At 38.1% G+C, this 19,578-nt stretch overlaps 2 protein-coding genes across 4 annotated transcripts in view; one reads left to right on the forward strand and one right to left on the reverse strand.

Moving 5' to 3' along the window:
• Positions 1-2,581: 2,581 nt before the first annotated feature.
• Positions 2,582-8,496, reverse strand: LOC116687241 (leucine-rich repeat flightless-interacting protein 1). 2 transcript variants are annotated; one of them, XM_032512441.1, is made up of 6 exons: positions 8,244-8,496; positions 7,837-7,911; positions 5,212-5,247; positions 4,807-4,968; positions 4,116-4,199; positions 2,582-3,244 (listed from the first exon to the last, which is right to left on the reverse strand). In XM_032512441.1, the coding sequence occupies exons 1-6, from the start codon at positions 8,340-8,342 to the stop codon at positions 2,723-2,725; spliced, it is 978 nt and encodes a 325-aa protein (XP_032368332.1). In that variant the 5' UTR covers positions 8,343-8,496; the 3' UTR covers positions 2,582-2,722. The 2 variants fall into 2 exon arrangements, with proteins under 2 accessions (XP_032368332.1, XP_032368330.1); XM_032512439.1 differs by having other exon boundaries at positions 5,212-5,250.
• A 106-nt stretch (positions 8,497-8,602) lies between these two features.
• LOC116687232 (growth/differentiation factor 11) overlaps positions 8,603-19,578 on the forward strand; it is a 29,142-nt gene continuing 18,166 nt past the window's right edge. The window contains exons 1-2 of one of the 2 annotated variants that reach the window (XM_032512426.1): positions 8,603-8,703; positions 11,590-12,116. In XM_032512426.1, the coding sequence (XP_032368317.1) occupies positions 8,684-8,703; positions 11,590-12,116 (547 nt within the window). In that variant the 5' untranslated portion in view covers positions 8,603-8,683. The remainder of the gene's footprint in view (positions 8,704-11,589; positions 12,117-19,578) is intronic. The other variant, XM_032512427.1, reaches the window with a different exon arrangement.

The following is a 19,578-nucleotide window of genomic DNA, read 5'->3' on the forward strand; positions in this document are numbered from 1 at the left end:
AATAAATGATATCAGCATTATTCACGCTTTTTATTTTGATAAGTCAGGAATGTATTTCTCAATACAAGTATAAATGTATGTAATTTACCATTACATCTCAACATTTTATACACAGCTCAAGACAAGAAAAAATATCTAGACCCATAAAACATCAAATTACAGTAAGAACATATTGTTTGCATTGTTGAGGAAAATAAACCCAATCCAATTGGATTACTTGATAAATTGTCAAAGTCACTGCTGTTTGCTTAAAATGCTTACAGCTCCGGTGAGTTTAAAATGATGAGGAACATTTGAAGTCAGTAACTTTACTGGTTCAATACAACAAACCAAATCCTTTGACCTGAAAGGAAATCTGGAACCTAAAATGAATTGATGGCAGCAAGTTTTTAAGAACTGGCCACTGTGGCACTACACAGCGCTACAGTAACAGAAACCTCCTTTCAGCTCCTTTTGTGAAAAAAAGTAAGGACTCAGTGTGTTAAAGATAATACAAAAGAGGCAATACAAACATTAACACTAGAGCCCGACCGATAAATGACTTTTAAGGCCGATACTAATTCAAATATTTGATTATTTAAAAATCTGATATATTTTAAAAAAAGGAATACAGAAATGCATAACACATAAACAGATTAGCCTAATATTAGTTATTTATGAGTTCTCACTAAAATATAATAATTTGAATAATTGGCACAACAGAACAAAAACAAAATGTATAAAAATACAAACTTAAGATATGAAACTCAAGTCCTTTGAACAAAAACATTAACCAAATTTAAAAAATAATCAGAGTTGCCAAAAGAGACGTTGTAGAGTGCCCTCTGGTGGACAAACTATGCAACAGCAAAACTCATAACATGGTTGACCATCGTATTTTTTTTTAAATATTCATTTACCAGAATCATGTCATTATAAATGATTCTGATGAATATTTAAAAATATATGTATACTTTTTTTTTAATAAGCCACTATAAATGCCGATACAGATAGCCTATCGGCCCGCTGATATGTCGGTCGGGCTCTAATTAACCCACTGCCTTAAACACATAAAATAAGCAGCTAAATGAGGCACTGCAAACATTCTACCTCAGTTTCAAATTCCCACAAATGTGTTAATATTGTTCCACTTTTGTGAATCAGATATCAAATTGTGATTTTCATTTAGTGTCCTATATGTTCCATTAAAACTGAAGTTATTAGGGAACTTTGCTGAAGAACCACCTTTAAGACCAGGAAATGACAGAACAATACATTATTTGCAAACCCCTTCAAAACACCAATCATTGCAGTAAATACCTTAGATCAAAGTACTATTTTATATAGGTGTACTGTGTGCAAATGTTCTAATAAATGACACTGATCAATTCATGTGGAGTTCAGAAATCAATATACATTCTTAGGTGCTCATGCAAACTATCACAAATGAGGTGAAAGGGTCTGTTCTAGCATCAAGCATGAAAGAAATGTAACCTTGTAAAAAAAACAAAAAACGTAAACAATCACGATTAAATATAAAAGGTTTACAGCAATCATAGACACCCAAAGAGACTCATTTCAGCAAGTTTCTCTGCAAATGTGCAAACATACAGCATTACCGTGCAGGCAGAGAACACAGCTTGCAGCAGGATAGCTGATAACTTCTCGCTGGCGTGTTTGGTCGTTAAGGGAATGTGGTTTCTGATTGAACCGGACAAATTTATGCCACAATACAAGAACTTTAGAAAGTGCAAATGCAGCCAAATCAATTCCCTTAAATTGAACATAAAAACAGGAAAAAGGGATGTATATGAAAGATAAAAAAATAAATATTCTGGTTAAGATCAGCAAATAGATGGCATTTTCCCTTCATTGAAAAATCTGTATCTTATAAAGTTTACAAACAACTGCTTTGGATTATGTGTACCTGCTCTAAGCTTCCAAAAGGGATAAGTCACAAGTCTTACACTTTCTGTACGGTGAGGACAGCCACGTCAAATATGCACTTTAAATGCAGTTAACAACTGTGATTGACTACCTCTCGAAATTCCCAACCTTCTACTGTGACTGGAGCCAAAACATCAATAGTCCCTGTCTATATACTTACAGAGCTCACTGTGTTTACTGGCAGCTGTTGGTATGCAGATACACCTTATTAAAAGAGGTAAAAGGTCAAAGCTGCACAGACTATTTTCCATGTCTAGCGATGTGTTACAAAAAGAAGTTAAGATAGATATTAAAAAGAAATTAATGGCAAATATTACGTAGTCATTAGTGGAATTCCTAGCTAGTCAACAACCTGGATCCTGAGTTTCTTTGTTCTGAATTAATAACTGAAACTTACAATTCTGCTACAGTGTTGTACAAACAGGGCTGCAATAAACCATTATTTTCATTATCAATCAAGCTGCAGATTAACTGATTAATCATTTAGTTATAAAATGTCGAAAACTAGTGGAAAATTATTACAGTGTCTTCAAATTCCCACCAGCATTCCAAATCTATCTATCTATCTATCTATCTATCACTTTCTACATCTATCTACTATCTATCTATCTATTGTCAAAGAAAAGCAGCAAATCCTCACATTTGAGAAGCTGGAGCATGAATTACAACTCTGAATTTTTCTCTAAGAACACAAATATCAGATGGGGGTACGCTGCAAATCAAAGAGCTCTTGAATTACCACCAAATCATCAATGATCAATAATTTGACTTCTTGCCCAGTAGAAAATAAAACAGATTACGACACAAGACAAGCGTCAGGGTTTTTGGTGTTTTGATTGTCCCCGTCATTGACCATGGAGTTGTTAGTAGAGCTTTTCTCTGAATCATAAGGCAGCTCACAAGTGTTTGCGTTACCCGGAAACAGCCGGTCCTGCTCTGGAGTCTCAGCAGACGCATCCTCGTAGGCACTGATGCTGTCCGAGTCGGCCCTGTCAGAAGAAGGATCTTGTCCGTCCTTGACGTCATTTTCATAAGGCCTCTGCAGGACCCCATCTACAGAAAATGGGTTGTCCACTGCAAGAGAGGGCATGTGGCCCAGGGGCTTATTTCCCAACTTCCGCAGCTTTATCAGGTCTGTCCCTTCACTCTGTCCCTCATCCTCCGACGCTTTACCTCTGCTTTCACTGCCATGAGGTTCATACAACGAGGAGTCTTCCATCAATTCCTTTGCATCATTTTTCATTTGGCGTTCCAGTCTTGTTACCTCGTCAAACCCTGAATGCTCGTTCGCTGGAGCAGATGGTTTGTTATACCGCTCCTGCCAAGAGAAATTGTCCGTAAAGTAAATTAAGTGCCCTTTCAGATGTAGTTGCATTTGCTATTTTGTCACTATTTTATTTAAATTTGCTTGTCAATTTAATGCCATCCCGACCAATATTGAAGCAAAGAAAAGCTATGAAAAAATATTTTTATAAGTAACCCAATACATGATTGTGAAATGAAATCGCTACTGTTAAATAACAAACATCAGTTCATTTAGATATGTATTTGAGTAGTTCCCTTCATTGGAACTTCCCGAAGGGCAGATGTTTTTGACTTTACATCACTTTTAGATTTAACTTCAAGTGACCAGTTAAATTTGAACAACCTGAATGCAGGTTTTTTTTTTTATTGGATCCTTGCTTTTTAAAATCTAAAAATCTTTAAAATTACACTACTCGAAATCAGCTTCTGGAAGTTTCCACAAACCATATAAAGTCAGGTAAATGTTACAATTTCAATGCTATAAATGCAGTGATTTAAATTTTAAGTATTCATTTTTGAACATCAAACATTTCATTTCCTGCATTCTGATCAAATTAAATGTATATATGGTGGAAACATCCTACCCCTAGTTGGCCAAAAAAAGTACCTCAGAACACATCGAAGCAATGCCGACTGCTGATGGCAGCTGACTGGAAAAATGTGTCACGTGGGTCAAAATTTCCTCTATGCAGGAAAAACCCTGTGTATGATATTTCCAGTGAACAGACACCATAAGGGATTGATTTGAATAGGAAGTGATCACGCTCCTTAAATTATTATTATTATTATTAATTATGTTACAGGTTGCATAAGACTTTAGATCCATCAATGAATTCAAAAACCCTGTGCCTCTTGAATGTCTGTACTGTTAATTGTCACATTACCTCTTTTAATTTCTCCACCTCTTGCATTAGAGAGCAGACCGTGCTCTCCAGTTTACTCTTGGCCTCTCTCTCTTGTTCCAACTCCTAAAAATGCAAAAAAATAAAAATCAACTTGTTAGTGTCATACTTTATTACAACAAGGAACAAAAACAAACTTCTCATTAGAGAGGACAAAGACTAAAAGACATCTATATATCGCGGAAGTAAAATAACTACCTAAAGCTTTATTTATAACACACCGACACACACATACAAAACTACAATAAACACACAGCACAATTAGGCCTGTAACAATTATTCAATAATTGTCTAATTGCAATATTTTTGAAGTAATCGCCATTTCTTTGTTTAACTGCAATTAATTGCTAACTTTAGCTAAGGTGCTAAGAGGTATTTATATTTTAATAAAGAGGCGTGGTTTACTTCTTAAGCTGTCTACTTATGTTATAACATCATCTGGGACAAATAATGATATAACCAAAAGATGTATTCTGGGAGTCATTCCAAACTTAGTTTGAAAGTAAATACATAAATAAATATTTTTAAATTTCACAGAAAGAGACAATTATATCGTTAATTGCAATTACTTCCAAGACAATTATTTGTACGGCAAAATTTTGAATTGTTACAGCTCTAAGCACAACAAGAGACATAAAACTAAGTTTCCAGTGTGGGTGAGGCCTCGACATACCAATCTTGCATGTCCAGCCTCCCTCTGGGCTTCGGCCAGCAGCTCCTCCACACCCTCCAGAGTGTCCTGCAGGAAGTCCACCTGGAACAACAGAGTCTCTCGCTCAACCTCCAGCCCACGCAGCTCCTGCACCACCTCATCATAGTTGGCCTGCAGCTCCAGCTTCAACACAAACACATTGACAAATCAGTGTGGGCAACTTAAGAGGAGAGCATGCCAGTTAGTGGGTGGAAGTGTTTAATATGCTCTCATAGGCATTGGTGGGAGGCATCTTCTGGAAGCACAACGATTCCTCCATATGTAAAGGACTATGCATCACTTCGGTGATCTAGTAGAACTAGGAGGTGAAAAAGTCTTTAAATAGTGACAATCGTCTTAATTATAATAACAGTAAGAAGTACTCACCATTTCTGGGAGTCCCATTAAGATGTCCTGGTCAGACTGCTGAAAACAAAAACAGACAAGCGTGTTCTAAAAGGCCATAGGATTTTTTTTTTTCCTTCTTTGCTCCTCTTGTCTGCACAAAATAATAACAACATGACTTGTACAACAAATTACAAGCTAATAATAGCATGGACCAAAGAATGAATTCACAAATTAAATGACTGTAAGCTTCATAAAGTACCAGATGCTGCAAGACTGTGGTGTTGGCTTGTGTAAGAGTCTGATCATTAGAGGAGGGGCTTGGGGGTGCGGTAGTTACCCCTAGGATTCCCATAGCACCCCCAAGAAATTGCTGTGGTTTATTTATAAAAAAATATTTTTGTTAATGTGTTAATACTATAATTTATATTTAAAAATGAATAAATACATTAATAAAACAAGAATAAAAATAAAATTAGATTTAAAATTAGAATAAAAACATGAAGCAAACACAGGTGAAACTATTTAGCCAATGGGTGCAGCACACATTACACTTTTGCTACTATGTATGCAAGTATGAATGCTGTGTGAGCATGCACACGTGTATGTTTTTGTGTGTAGTTGGCTGTGTGTGGTGTACTTTGTCTGCTGCATTACTCTTTTGCAAACGCAAGATACTGTATGAAAGCCGCGGTAATGATTCTGTAATGAAACCGGGCTAGTTGGCTGATATTTGAAATATGTTTGGTGGGCTAATTAGAATTTCATGGTGCTGTTGTATCAGTAAACCACTGCGGAGGTGGGTGCGTATCTTTGCACATGTGTGTAAGCTACGTGTGTCAAGGCAAACTCTAAATTTCAGAGCACCTGCACGGAAACGTCGAGCAACCACATATCACCAGCAAAATAAAATCTCTGGTGCCGCCTCTGGTCAAATTAAGAAAAGCAATGTTCAAAATCTTTACTATTGTTGAGATTGTTGTGTAAATAAGGAGTATTGAATATTTTTTGCTGCTTCAATTAATTTTAGTAGTTTGTTTCTGTTAGCTTCTTCACTACTGTTGACAATGCTGTGTACAACAGCTCCTAGTTTCAGTTGGCAGGCCTTTTTCCACTGAAGACATTTTGACATGTCACAGTAGGAAAAACAGGTGTAAATAATAAATGATGACTGAATACGATGAACAGCTTCAGTTGTTGTCACAATGCCATGACTTACTTGGACCTAAAAACACCTATGCTTTTCTCACTAGTGAAAGTTAAATGTTTGCTGTAAAAAAGGCCTATTAGTTCTAGGAGATAGAAAAGAAAAGCTTTTTAACAAGGACCATAAGAGAATCATTAACCAAACCTAATCACATACTTTGTTTTGATAGCAGCTGTTACCAAAAATGGTGCCTCCATGGTATTTACTTTTAATAGCCGTGATAACAGAAACTGTAGTGTATCGGTCTATCTAAAAAGCACCAACCCTTGTAGACTGTAACTGGTCGACCCTTTGATATTATTTTATTCTCCTGTAGTTCATTCTCTATCGCTACAGTGTCTGACAAGTCACACACTTTGGTACACTGAAATAATAGCTATCAAAGTTTGTGATCTCATCTAAATACTGTACAGCACCATGCTTGATAACAGCTCTCAAAACATAGCATGTAATTAATAAGTATAATAACAAAAAACATTTTCAGTGGCAATTACATCTCAAAGATACACAAGGATAAGAAATCAATTTAAGCTTTGGATCCAATGTCCTGACAGGAACACACTGTCCCGACAAGTTGACTGAATGTAAGTTTGGATTTTCTGTAAATAATTTTTTTAAAACCGTCTTGATTTGACTATATCAGAACTTAGCTCCAGTTTATGTCTGTTTTAAGTGCAAAAAAATGTATTCAGATCTTTTACCAAAAGTACTAATACAAAAAATTTAAAAACACTCCATAACAAGACAGGTTCTTCATTAAAAATGAACTCATGTAAAAGTACATAAGCATTATCACCAAAATGTACTGTACGTAATCAAAAGTAAAAAATACTCACACTGATATATCATTATGCATAATATTTGACATTAGATTGTCAATAACATTAATATGCAAGCAGCATTTTACTATTGAAGCCATGAGCTAGTTAAGTCAAGTGGTTCCTGACCTATGGGGTCACTCTAAAGAGCCACAAGATAAATCTGAGGGGCCAGGAAATGCTTACTGAAGTAGAAGGGAAAAAAACAAACAAAGAAACAATGTTCTGATACACACATTTGTTGTGTTTTTTTTACTTGTTCCTAATCTTTTCTTTTAGTGTGAAATATTGTATAATTTTGATCTCTTTGGCCTCAAACAGTTATTCAAACAAAACTATGATATAAAATCACTTTTGATGGAACTGCTAACAACTCATAGACATCTAAACCGTAACAAGGGACCACAACTAGACACTGCTTTGGAAATGTATGAAATAAAATGTAACGTTAGTTGAATAGAACTAGTATAAAGTATCATACAACGGAAATACTCAACCACAAGTAACACCACTGTAAGCATAATGCTTAAGTAAGCATTGAGTATGTCAATATAGTTAGCTACTTTAACAATTCAACGTCCAGGTGTTTCGATTTTTCTGTCCACTCCTGGCTCATGTTCATATTATCTGGCTCAGTCCTACCTGACTGTCACTCCTCTTCTTCAGGAATCCTGCTCGGCTGTCGCTTCGTGTCAGACGCCTGGATGAACTCTCGGTCTGATATGGAGACAAAACCACACCTCGGGTAGGTGAAACAGCCAAGCAACGCATACAGTCAGAAACACAACAAGCTAACGTGAGCTAGCTTATAATGAGGAAGTGAACTGACGCTAACGTTACAGGCCTGATACCAAACGAGTTCAACCGTTGGTCGGTATTAAACAGTTAACAAAAAGACTGACATTCACACTGACTAGCTAGCTACATTACTAACGTTAAATGTGTGTTGTTGTTTTTTAAAGAATCCAACACTACGCGGTAACGTTAGCAGTTTGCAGATGTACGTTACAGCTAGCTCTAAACAAACTTTTTCTTTTCTCGCTGTTCACCTCTTTTATTATGCAGCGGAGCGACTCATCCTCGCTAAGTCCCCGAGATAACGTCCGTTTCCGTGGCGAACCACTGATTTCCAGCGTCACTGAATGCATTTTGTACGTTTGATATTTGCTACGTTTTCGTTTATGTAATAGACACCTCCGAGCTCTCTTGGTGAAGAGGTGTTTTTCCTACGCAGCAGCAGCAGCAATCAAGTACTGTCGACGCCCAGGCTGTGATCTACGGAGAGCCAAGGGGACCAAACTGTCTTTAACACCGCCTTCACTCCGCCTTCACTTCGCCCTCAGAGCATGCCACGGAGAAGTCAAAGATCATCCTCTCGCAGGAGAAACGAGTTCATTTAGAAGCTGTGGGCAGTTACAAAAAATAGATTGTTTGCTTTAAAATTCAGATAGCACCATGGCGGGCGCATGTCAAGACCTGAAGCTCATCGATGACAACAAGGCCTATCAAGTATGTTCATGTGAGCTTTATGGCTTATGTGTATTTTGTGAAAACGTGAAGTGATAAGGGAAATTTAGTGAACGTAGGCTACAATAAAAATCTATACTCACCACACTTAATTACAATATACATTGGCTCTGCCAATCCCCATGTCAAATTAGTATCATCATCACAAAAGCAAGTTGGACAGCTAAGTAGCCAACTGCTCAACCCACAAAATAATCATTATTTTTTGCCACAAACCCAAAGATACTGAAGACTGAATATAAGATAATATAGAACTTTATTCATTCATATTGTTTTGCAGTACAGTAGGAAAGAGTGCAAAAACGTTTTCTATCACTAAGGTGTAAAATTAGGTTGATAGAGATGTGATGAGCATGAGACCTCTGGAGTTTGTATTTCATGCAGTTTCAGCATCATATAGTTTCCAAGAAGAGTTGAGACAACCTGACAAAATATACAACACAGACTATTGGATACTGTCAGTGTGGGACAATTTTTTTAACTTCTAAACATTCATTCATTGAGCAATGAATTTGAAATTTGAAAGCACCTATAATTCTATCATCAACATATACATAACATACTATGAACTTTCTTAAACATGATATAATAATTGTAAGCAATGTAAGTCTATTTTATCTATCCACTCTGACCAGTTGCTCATAGACTTTTATCACAGCAGATATTTTGACTGCTGATGGGACTGTGGTGAGTATTTGTCCCATATTCATACATTTCTAAAGGCACATGCAAACAACAGATCCCTTTTCACATCTCTTCGACATACATGCACTAATTGATGCTAACCACTACTGTACAATGCAAATCAAGACTAATTTGGCAACATTTCTTTTCATAAAATCATACATTTAATACATTTAATACGCATCATGGTATGGACAAGGTGTTCTTGGATGTGACTGTGCTGGATGACACTAGTGAAGCCCAAACCTTGTCTGCATTGCCAACCCTTAGATTTTCTGCCTGCAGCTCTCTTACCAGCGTCCCTTTCTATTTACTCAATGTATCTAGCAATGTGCATTTCAAAATTGTACTTAAGTAGAGTACTAGAGTGAACTCAACTAACTTTCCCCCACTGCTGAAAAGGTTGTAGTACACTAGGTTTAGGTTTGGTGTGCAACAAGGAGGTTGTTGTTACCCTAATCTGAGCTGTTGTGTTGGTCAGTGAATGTTGCGTTGGGAAATTTAATAAGAATGATTCACATTCCATCTGCATTGATTAACATAAAAACCTACAAATGCACCAAGCAGGGACATGCAGCAGCTGTTTGTGCTCAAATTACAAAAGTGAACATGTGTGTCATATCCTTTATGGAATCACAAGTTTATGGTTTTGATTTATTTAATTTAGATGAGGCTGGTTAACATTGTCACTCAAACCATATTAGATTCTTGAAGAAATTTCAGATTGGCAGAGAATTAATGTTTAATTTTTCCTTAATAACACTGCTTCCTGTGGTTAAGAGATGTGGTGTGAAGCTGCCAATTTAAGACTTTTTTGCACATAAGGGAAATGTGAGCAAACCACAGCAAAAGTGTTTCCCATGTATTCATGTCTAGGAAGCTCACCCCAGCAATAATGCACTAATGCTTGATCCTCACTAACTTCTAGTCTTATATTCCCAAACTAAATGAGCTAATGACTTGAGTGCCATGTTTTTCAATGAAGTACCACAATCTGACCGCAACAAGCAATAAAAGAGGCAGCTTGCAGCACACATGAAAAATAAGAACTGAAACGTGATGTTATGCAGCTGCAATTGTGTTTCTCTCCAGCAGAGGACACTAGTGGGTCAGTGATGGCTTTCTTCGAGCAGGCGACTCATTTGCTCTGTGAAGTACAATTTGTATAAAGAAATCAGTTCCAGAAAAATCACAACTTTTATTAATGAATACAAGATCTCCCCATGGCATTTTGATCTACTGCTGCTGCATGACTTTAATTGATCTATTAATAAAGGCTAAAACACATCAATATGTTCATCAATATGTTATTATTAGCATATATATATATATATATGCTAATAATAACATATTGATATTTATATATATATATATGTGTGTGTGTGTGCGTGGGTGTATATATACACCCACACACTTTGACGCTCAGTTTAGTTCAGAAAGCTCTGCATCGGACAAGCGCGTGCAATTTCTAAATAATCTGCATCTAACCATCTGGTAGGTCTACATGAAGATTCCTTAATAGTGAGTTATTTTTTACTGCACCGTAAATACTTATGTATGTGATTTCCGAGATGATGTGGAGAATTCGGGTGCAAACATGGAGCTTTTTATTTTTTTATTTTACCCTTATTAAGTTACCATTTATAACAACAGGCGCAATGAGCCATAGTTTATGTCATCATCATAATAACCTAATTGGGCAATATCTTTAATGTGATACATTGTTTCTGCACTGTAAAAACATTTATAGGCTACTCTCATAACAGTGCGTGCACCCTCCCTTCTCTCTGTCCCTCTTGACTTGGTGACAGACCTAAAAGCCTTTTGTTGCAATCTTAGCCAATGGAGACGGATTACGACACCGGGCAGCTGAGATATATAAAGAGCCCCTTTTTGACCGCACTTGCACATTTTTCAGTGACACTTCTGAACATTCACATACCTAAATGGACTAAATTGTACAGAAGACCCCCAAACAACCATTATACTACACGTGAGCGGGCGATGCATTCATCAAACAGATAATTAGTTTACCTTCAACCCAATCAGCCTGTACCGAGACACACTGGAACGTACTTTTTTTCCTTTTTTTTTTTTGAAAATTTATTGCAAAATCTGCAAAAAGCAACTTCGGGGTGATCGTATTGGATTAGATGCATGTCACTGATTCCCTGCCTTTTGTAGGATAAGGCAAGGAGCGGAGCACATCCGAGACGGGGGATATAACGGGATAAAGCGAGTGAAAGGACAAGAAAAAACAGGAAAAAGTTACACTGCCCGGTATCCGCGCATCGTCATGCCGAGGTACAACTTCTTACTGTGCTTGATGGTGCTCATCTCCCTGGGACAGTCGGGGAGCGATGAGCCCAATCTACTGCTGCCTTCTGCCAGCGAGACGCCCACGGATGCCGGGCTGTCCCTGCTGGACGAGGACGCCGGTTCTCACGAGTGCTCCGCCTGTGTTTGGAGGGAGCAGAGCAAAGTGCTGAGACTTGAGACCATTAAGTCCCAGATCCTGAGCAAGCTGCGTCTGAAACAGGCGCCCAACATCAGCCGAGAGGTGGTCAATCAGCTGCTGCCCAAGGCGCCTCCGCTCCAGCAGCTCCTGGACCATCACGACTTCCAGGGAGACGCGTCGTCCCAGGATGAGTTCATGGAGGAGGATGAGTACCACGCCACCACGGAGTCCGTGATCACCATGGCCTCTGAGCGTGAGTTATAGTTTACAACCCAACAATATTGTCTCCAAATGCGTCATGCGCGTAATTGCGGAGCAGATAGGTTCAAGTGATTCAGGCATGCTGCGTGGATAGTGGAGCTGCTGGGTCTTAAGTCAACAACCAAACGTACTTTTTGAGATTAAGATTGGGGGTCCACTCCGTGTGTCTGAAACACACTGATAATAATATTAGAAAAAGAGCTGTGGTCAGCTGCTGGCCACTGCTGTCAAAATAGGGATTATGCTTGAAGCTGATCAATCAATAATCAGCAGCATAAAGAGCCGCATCACTCTTAAACAGACAGCTCCAACATGGCTTGATGAACTTTTGTTTTCATGGTGGTGCTAACAATGATGATTATGATGATGATGAAGGGCAAAGTCCTGCTAATATGTATCTCCTCAGAACACCTGCTGTCATGTTTAAACGTTCCCCCTTTCAGATAATATTGTGTGCTTGATGGAGAGTAAACTCATGACAGACCCATGTGAATGCCAAGTGCATCATTAATGATAATGCAGCATTTGGCTGGCAGTTGCATCACTTTATCCTTTGTGTTCTTTTACATAAAGGCCCTAAATTCTGGAGTTATGAGGCCCTTTGATTATTGCCCGTCTAACAATTTGCTCGCCCTCTTATAATTTCCCATAATTCCCCAGATAAACCGCAGGCAGGCCCCTTGGAGACGTTTTATAAAATTACTGCTGAACCCTGGCAGCTGTGCTCTATCGGTCTTTTATAGGAGGCTCTACCGGTTTCCCTGCTGTTCCTCGCAGTGAGAAAAAGTGTGTCCAAAAAGCTGCTATTGTTCCCCTCCTGCAGCAGCCCCCTTTGGCCGCACTTGCCTTTTAAATGCGAAGTTTATGGGCGCAGCTCTTTTTTTTTTTCCACCACGAGTACACAAAGACAGAAAATCACTTAGGGTCGAGGGGAGTGTGTGACCTTTTCCTGCCAAATTGTGGGGTTCAACAACATTTACACACATAATATATTCTGCACAAGGCAGATAAAACACACTCAGAATAATCAGTTTTTTTCACTCTACGATTTAACAAATATATGCTTTTGGGCAGGATACTTTGACTTTATGTGTTTTCTGACATTATTAAATCCTCATTATTTCATCTATCCATCTATCTATCTATCTATCTATCTATCTATCTATCTATCTATCTATCTATCTATCTATCTATCTATCTATCTATCTATCTATCCATCCATCTATCTATCTTTCGTTAGTAGTAGTAGCTATAAAACACCTTGTAATTTAATAACACTTTTACATCTACACCTGCTCTGACAGTCCCTCCTGGCTCTGTCATGATACCAAATCAACCGTCATTTCACATGTTGTAGCTGCAGGTTCAAATGTCCTCTGTATTTTATCTACATATTTTCTATTCCAACACTCTTTATTTGAGCTTTAAACTCTGGAATTATATTGAACCATATAATTGTTTTCTCTGAGTTGTTTGCTCGGGACGGAAGTGAGCGATGCAGTTCAGTTCATCCCAGGAGAACGGTGCACAGCTGATGTCTTAGGTCTTACAGGAGAATTGAGGAGGCACCGTGAAGAATTTGATTTGTCATTTGTCAACCGTTTGCTTTATGTGTCAGCTATTTTTAGGACATTTCTACAAAAGAAGAAATTGTCTTTAATGTTTTATGTTTTATATGTTTTATATACGGTATATATATGGTAATGTTAGTAGATATATTTATATATATATATATATAATCAACTAACGTTACCACATATAAATATATATATATATATATATATATAATCTACTAATATTACCATATATATATATATATATATATATATATATTTATATGTGGTAATGTTAGATCAGCTATCTATCTCTGTCTCTATTTTTATAACTTTATCTCAAACACATGTATAGGGTGTATGGGATGCTTGCTGACAATGAAGCTCTTATATAATAACTTGCAGTTATCTCTCTCTTGTGCTGAAAATGCAGACAAAATGAAACTGCATGCTTACCACACTCATCTGCACAGTAATTGATTCAAGTGAAATCAACAATATCCTCAGTGTTTTTTGACTTTCTTTTCTATCCTCTGCACAGCCACACTCGCACACAACGCACTATGCTAAGTGATTTGATTTTGATACCTTCTCAAGCCAGAAAAGGCATTATGCACGACGCCAGCTAATTGCATACTTCTAACAACCTCATGCCAGCCAGAGGAGCTGATGACTGACATTACTGCTGTATCTGTCATATTACAGCACTTCCTGTTCTTTTCTGTTTGCCTCATCTCTTTACGTCAGCTGCAGTTTTTATCATCTGCTCCTTCTCTCCATTTCTCTCTCTCTCCCTCTCTTCACCCCTCCCTCTACCTCCCATCTTTCTCCCCATAGCCCCTTCTCTCCTTCTTCTCTTTCTCCGGTACTGATGGAAGAGTTGAGAGAACGAGTGCATCTCTTTTGCCTGTGGCGCCTTAGTGATCCAACAGGATTAAAAGTGCCTTTTCTGTCTCTCTGATAGAAATAAGGCTTCAAACACTATTCCCTGCGCACCTCGAACCCAATCACCCTTTCACAGTCGTGCACACTGCCTTTGATAGGCCATGTGAGTTCAGTCACACAGTACATACTGAACTGGACCTGTGCCAGAGTTGCTTCTTAGTATTCACTCAAGGTACGTGGGTGCCCCAGTGGGAGTTGAGAGGGTCCATGCTTCTTGGTCTCTAATTACTATGAAATTTCATGGAGATGTACAGCTATTTATATCATAGTGCGGCACTAAAACCTCCTTATAGTGTGTTGTGTATAGGAAACCGCTGCACTCGCTGTTCCTGAATTAAAAATGAGTCAGTCTTGTGCCGTTTATCAGGGTCATCTGCGCAGCATTGTGAACAAGTGATGATTTTGATTAACAAATCTACTTGCATTGACATATGAGCTGTTTGTATTTGATTTATATGTGTAATTGTGTGCTTGAAGTTTGTATTCCAGAGCTGAGTTTTGCCTGAGGTGGGGTGAGAATTTGACCTCACTAGTCTCCCATTTGTCACCTGTCTAAGGCATTAGGACCAGACCTTCCTCTCGCATCAGTCACCTTCTCCTTCTTTCTTTATTTCACTCTGTCTCTGTATGTATGTTTTGATGCTGATTAACCCCACACTATTCAACTGTTCATGAAATGTTCCAGCAATATTAAATACTAAAAATCTAATTTTTCTCCCAAAGCAGGAAAACAATCAGGAAAACAATGAACAACAATAGACTACTTATGGGTATAACTTAGTTTAGGTTGTTTCTTAAATGCTCAATGTAGTCTTTATCATCTTTGCCCTTTAAGTAAACTTATTTTCTGTGCTCTGACATTTTGAGAGGTTTTGAGTAATTTTGAGATTGTCCAGTAAGAGAGAATCCAGCAGAGAGCAGCACTCGCTTACCCTCCCTCTGAGCTTTTATTCCATGTTTACATTTTTTTCATTGCAGTTTGTCCAAAACATAGGAAACCAGTGACCATCAGCAAGGAAAAACTTTACCTTTTGAAAGGGATGAAAACTGAGGTTTAGACATAAAGAAGAACACATTTGAAACATTTTTCTTGATCACTCAGTTATTCTTGAAACGTTTGACTTTGTTGAACTATTTTATACCCACATTTTATCTTGTCCATTATGATTGTGTGTAAACTAACATTAGTAAGTGCTATACTGGTATTATTATGTAATCCTGTTAAGATGAGGTACATTCAGTTCGAGCACAGGCTTACACAACTCTTAAGTTGAAAAATGAACATTTACACACGTGTAAAGGTACGAATGTACCCATTTCCACATGTGCACACTTGCATAGACACACAATGATGCACACACACACACACACACACACACACACACTAACACACACACACACACACACACACAGTCACACACACCCTCCAGAGAAAAGTTATCCTATTGACAAAAAGGGTCACAGAGTTCACAGCTATGTGATATATTGGAAGAGGAGACTATTAACCTCATCGGGTCTCTTTCCTTGGCAGCTAAGACGAACCGGTAGTAACTTAAACACTTATCCCCCACCACACACACACACACGCACACACACACACACACAAACACACACAAACACTAACCACTCCCACAAAAAACAAGTCTTTATAGTGTTGACCCTATAAAAGGGTCATTTCCTGAAGGTGCAGGAACCATAAAAATTAAGAGGGAGAGCGCTAAAAGGACAGAGCAGCAGAAGTCGGACTGTCTTCAACTCACTTGCCAGTGTTTGCTGGAAGTTGATGACTATGTGAGGTTTTTATAGATTTATTTATTCCATTGAGGTCTCAGTTTGACGATGACACCTGTTCTCTCTGTGTAGTTGCTGGCATCAGTTGAGGGAAAGATAAACTTTGGTGTTGAATTGTTTGGACACTGGGGGGCATGACTGGTTTGTTTAAAAAGAAGTAAAAACATAAGAAAGAAAGGTCTGTAGAAATTGCACAGCATACTGTCAACTTTATGGGTAATAAAATTTCAAAGGGACAACGTCTATTAATACAGGGACAAAATTTCCCCAGGACCTCAGGAATCTCACTCCTTCCCCTATTCCCACGCTCAAGTGTACCAGTCCTTGGAGCTGATCTTTTCTCTTCAGAAGATGGGAGAATGGATGTAACATAGCATTAATGTCAGTTTGGAGGTTATGGTTATGTAAATATTTTTTTGTCTCCTTATAAATAAATTTAAAAAAGACAGTCTGCTTTCACTGCTTGTAAGCACTGGTGAGCTCCTCGTTGCCTCTTTAAAGGATTTCAAAGAGTGTGATCGAGTTAGGTTCACCATGGCTCACGCTGCGGGTATGAAGGGGGGAGGGGGGTTGAAAGAAGAAGGGAGGGAGTCCGCAGGGAGCAGCAAGCAGCCCAGTCCTATCCTAAAGGGACAGAAATCATGCAATGGTTTTATAGGTACAATTAAAAAGACCTGAAACAGATGTTACGTTTCACTAATAAAGGAAATAATTACTTCACACCAGTAATTAAGCCCTATGTAGGGACATGAGTGAGGAGGAGGAGGAGGAGGAGGAGGAGGAGGAGGAGGAGCAGGAGGAGGGGAGCGAAGAGATAAAATGGAGATCATTGAGATGGGATTATTGTTGATGGATGATGTTCAAACTGTGTGGTTGTGTGCAAGGAGCTGCTGAGGATCAATTTATAGAAGAGTCCATTAAATCTAAGAGGCATTTAAGCAAAGGAAATGCTGCATTGGCATAATGCTTGATCCCATGAGGGAGCCACTGTTTCGGATAGAAGCACAATTAACAGTGGATTAGCTCATGATTATCTACATGAAAATTTAATTAGCCTCTTTTCTGCGGCAAAGGAGAACAGCTTCTCGCTGTATTTATCACCTGTGGTTGTATTTCCGCCTGCCGTACACAGATCACCCGAGGGAGTTAATTATGGAAAATGCAGATTCAAATTGATTTCTTTGGGGACAAGAGACAAGTTTGATTTATATAATGTAAAACACAGCTCATAAAGGGAATAATATTTTATCGTTGCTAAGAAATCTTGAGGAAACAGTGTAGAAAAAAATGCTTCCTAAAGGGAGGGTTAGACACTAATGTCGTGTTTAGAGACTCTGATTGCTTTAGGGATTTTTTTCAGCAACTGAGTGTGCTCAAAAAGAAATACTTCCAGGGAAAAAACATGGCACATCCTTTGAGCGTTTAAGATTATCAAAAACAAATCAGTAGCAGCCACAACTTTGGTGTGTTTTTCAGGGGCATATTGAGTGATTTGAGGGACGCAGCAAACTTCATCTTGCTTTACTTTTCATCCTTTCTCTAACTGAAAATGTTGGTATTGTCAGTGGTAGAAGAAGAACTTAAAACCTTTTTTTCAGAACTGAAATTATTTTCTATTGATAGTAAAACTATTAATAACGCACAGTACATGTAGCCTTCTGCATTCAAATGTTTACTTAAAGTGAAAAGAGAGGCATTATCAGTAGAATGTGCTTCCATTTACGTACATATAACTTATGTTTGTATTAATATACAGTTGAACTGTATATTTTGTGCTTGGGGGGTCTTGTCTAGCTGTATTTCAATTTTCTCGACAACTGTTTATGAAGTGCAGTGTCAAATGCAAGCTCTTGAGATCTACAGGGCATATTTATAAGTACTGTTTTATGTACACTGTTGTATATTGAGGGTGGACCTCTATTAATTGTTAAACTGCTGATTTGCATGTACAGCATTCACTACTGCACATTCAAGAACAGATGAAGGAAGGGAGACTAGCGATATTACATTCGGTGGTGTAACTTTGGTAATTAACGCTTTGTTCCAGTAAAATAGCCTGGGCCCAAAATTACCAGTATTCACTAGCATTGCTTGGAGACGCAACTATGTCTCGGCAGGTGTATTGCTCAGGACCCAAAAAGGCGCAGTGTTGAGTGTGAAGTAGTTTGGATGAGGAGTTCTCGAGAAAGCATCAAACAGCAATACAGCAGTTCAAGCAATGGGCCTATTCTGAACAGCACTAGTGTAGGAAAGAAATTAAAGGACAAAAATAAGAAACAATTCTGACCTGCTGGTCCCTCAGTTTGAGAATAAGCTCATGTTAGGTGTTAGTACTGATTGGTTCCCCCATGTCATGACATGCATGTTTATGATTTATTTTTGAAAGATTGGACAAAAAAGAGCACTTTAGAAAAGTGTATTAAACCTCATTTTATACACGAAAAGACATTAAAAAAGAGACAAAAAGACATTAACAGCAATTAAATTAGAAAAATGAAAACACAGACAAATAGAATGACAACAGATGAATACAGGATAAAAGTTGGGTAAACTAGTTTTAATCTGCTTTTAGAGGTGAACTTCATTCTTTTATAGTCTGAAAATTGTTCCGGCTACGTGGAGTAAAGAAACCAAATGGTGCTCCTCTGGAAATATTTTTCAGACTGCTACCAGAGAGGCGTATTATGTTTGGAAGTTGTGTCTGTATCTGTATCATCTAGTTATTGATTGGTTTTATGGTGACTCTAAGGCATTGTTCACACTTGATGTCTTTTTTGAAGCTGCCAGTGTCTGTTTTACATTATAATCCTATGGAGTAAATCATGTTTTTTAAAAATGTCCTGAGCGCTTTTTAAACACCACAGCCAACATTTTTTCTTCTTCTGCAGCTCAGAGTGTATTTTAGAAGTTGAAAAAAGTCTGGAAAAAAAAACGCCCCACGTCAGGTGACCAATAACAAGCGGAATAGTGAGACCCGTCATTTCCATAACAACAACAAAAAATGGAGACGGTGCCGATAGACTTGTGCTAGTGTCGGAGCACAGCAAGTTGTGTGATATGACCGGATGTTCCCTGTTGAGAAAATGTAGGTTGGGGGAACTTGCTTTGTTTTATCTAACATTGTGAATAGCACCACTCCCTCTCTCTGTTCATTCTCTAGACCGC

The sequence above is a fragment of the Etheostoma spectabile genome, chromosome 4, assembly GCF_008692095.1.
Source record: "Etheostoma spectabile isolate EspeVRDwgs_2016 chromosome 4, UIUC_Espe_1.0, whole genome shotgun sequence".
Classification (NCBI taxonomy): domain Eukaryota; kingdom Metazoa; phylum Chordata; class Actinopteri; order Perciformes; family Percidae; genus Etheostoma; species Etheostoma spectabile.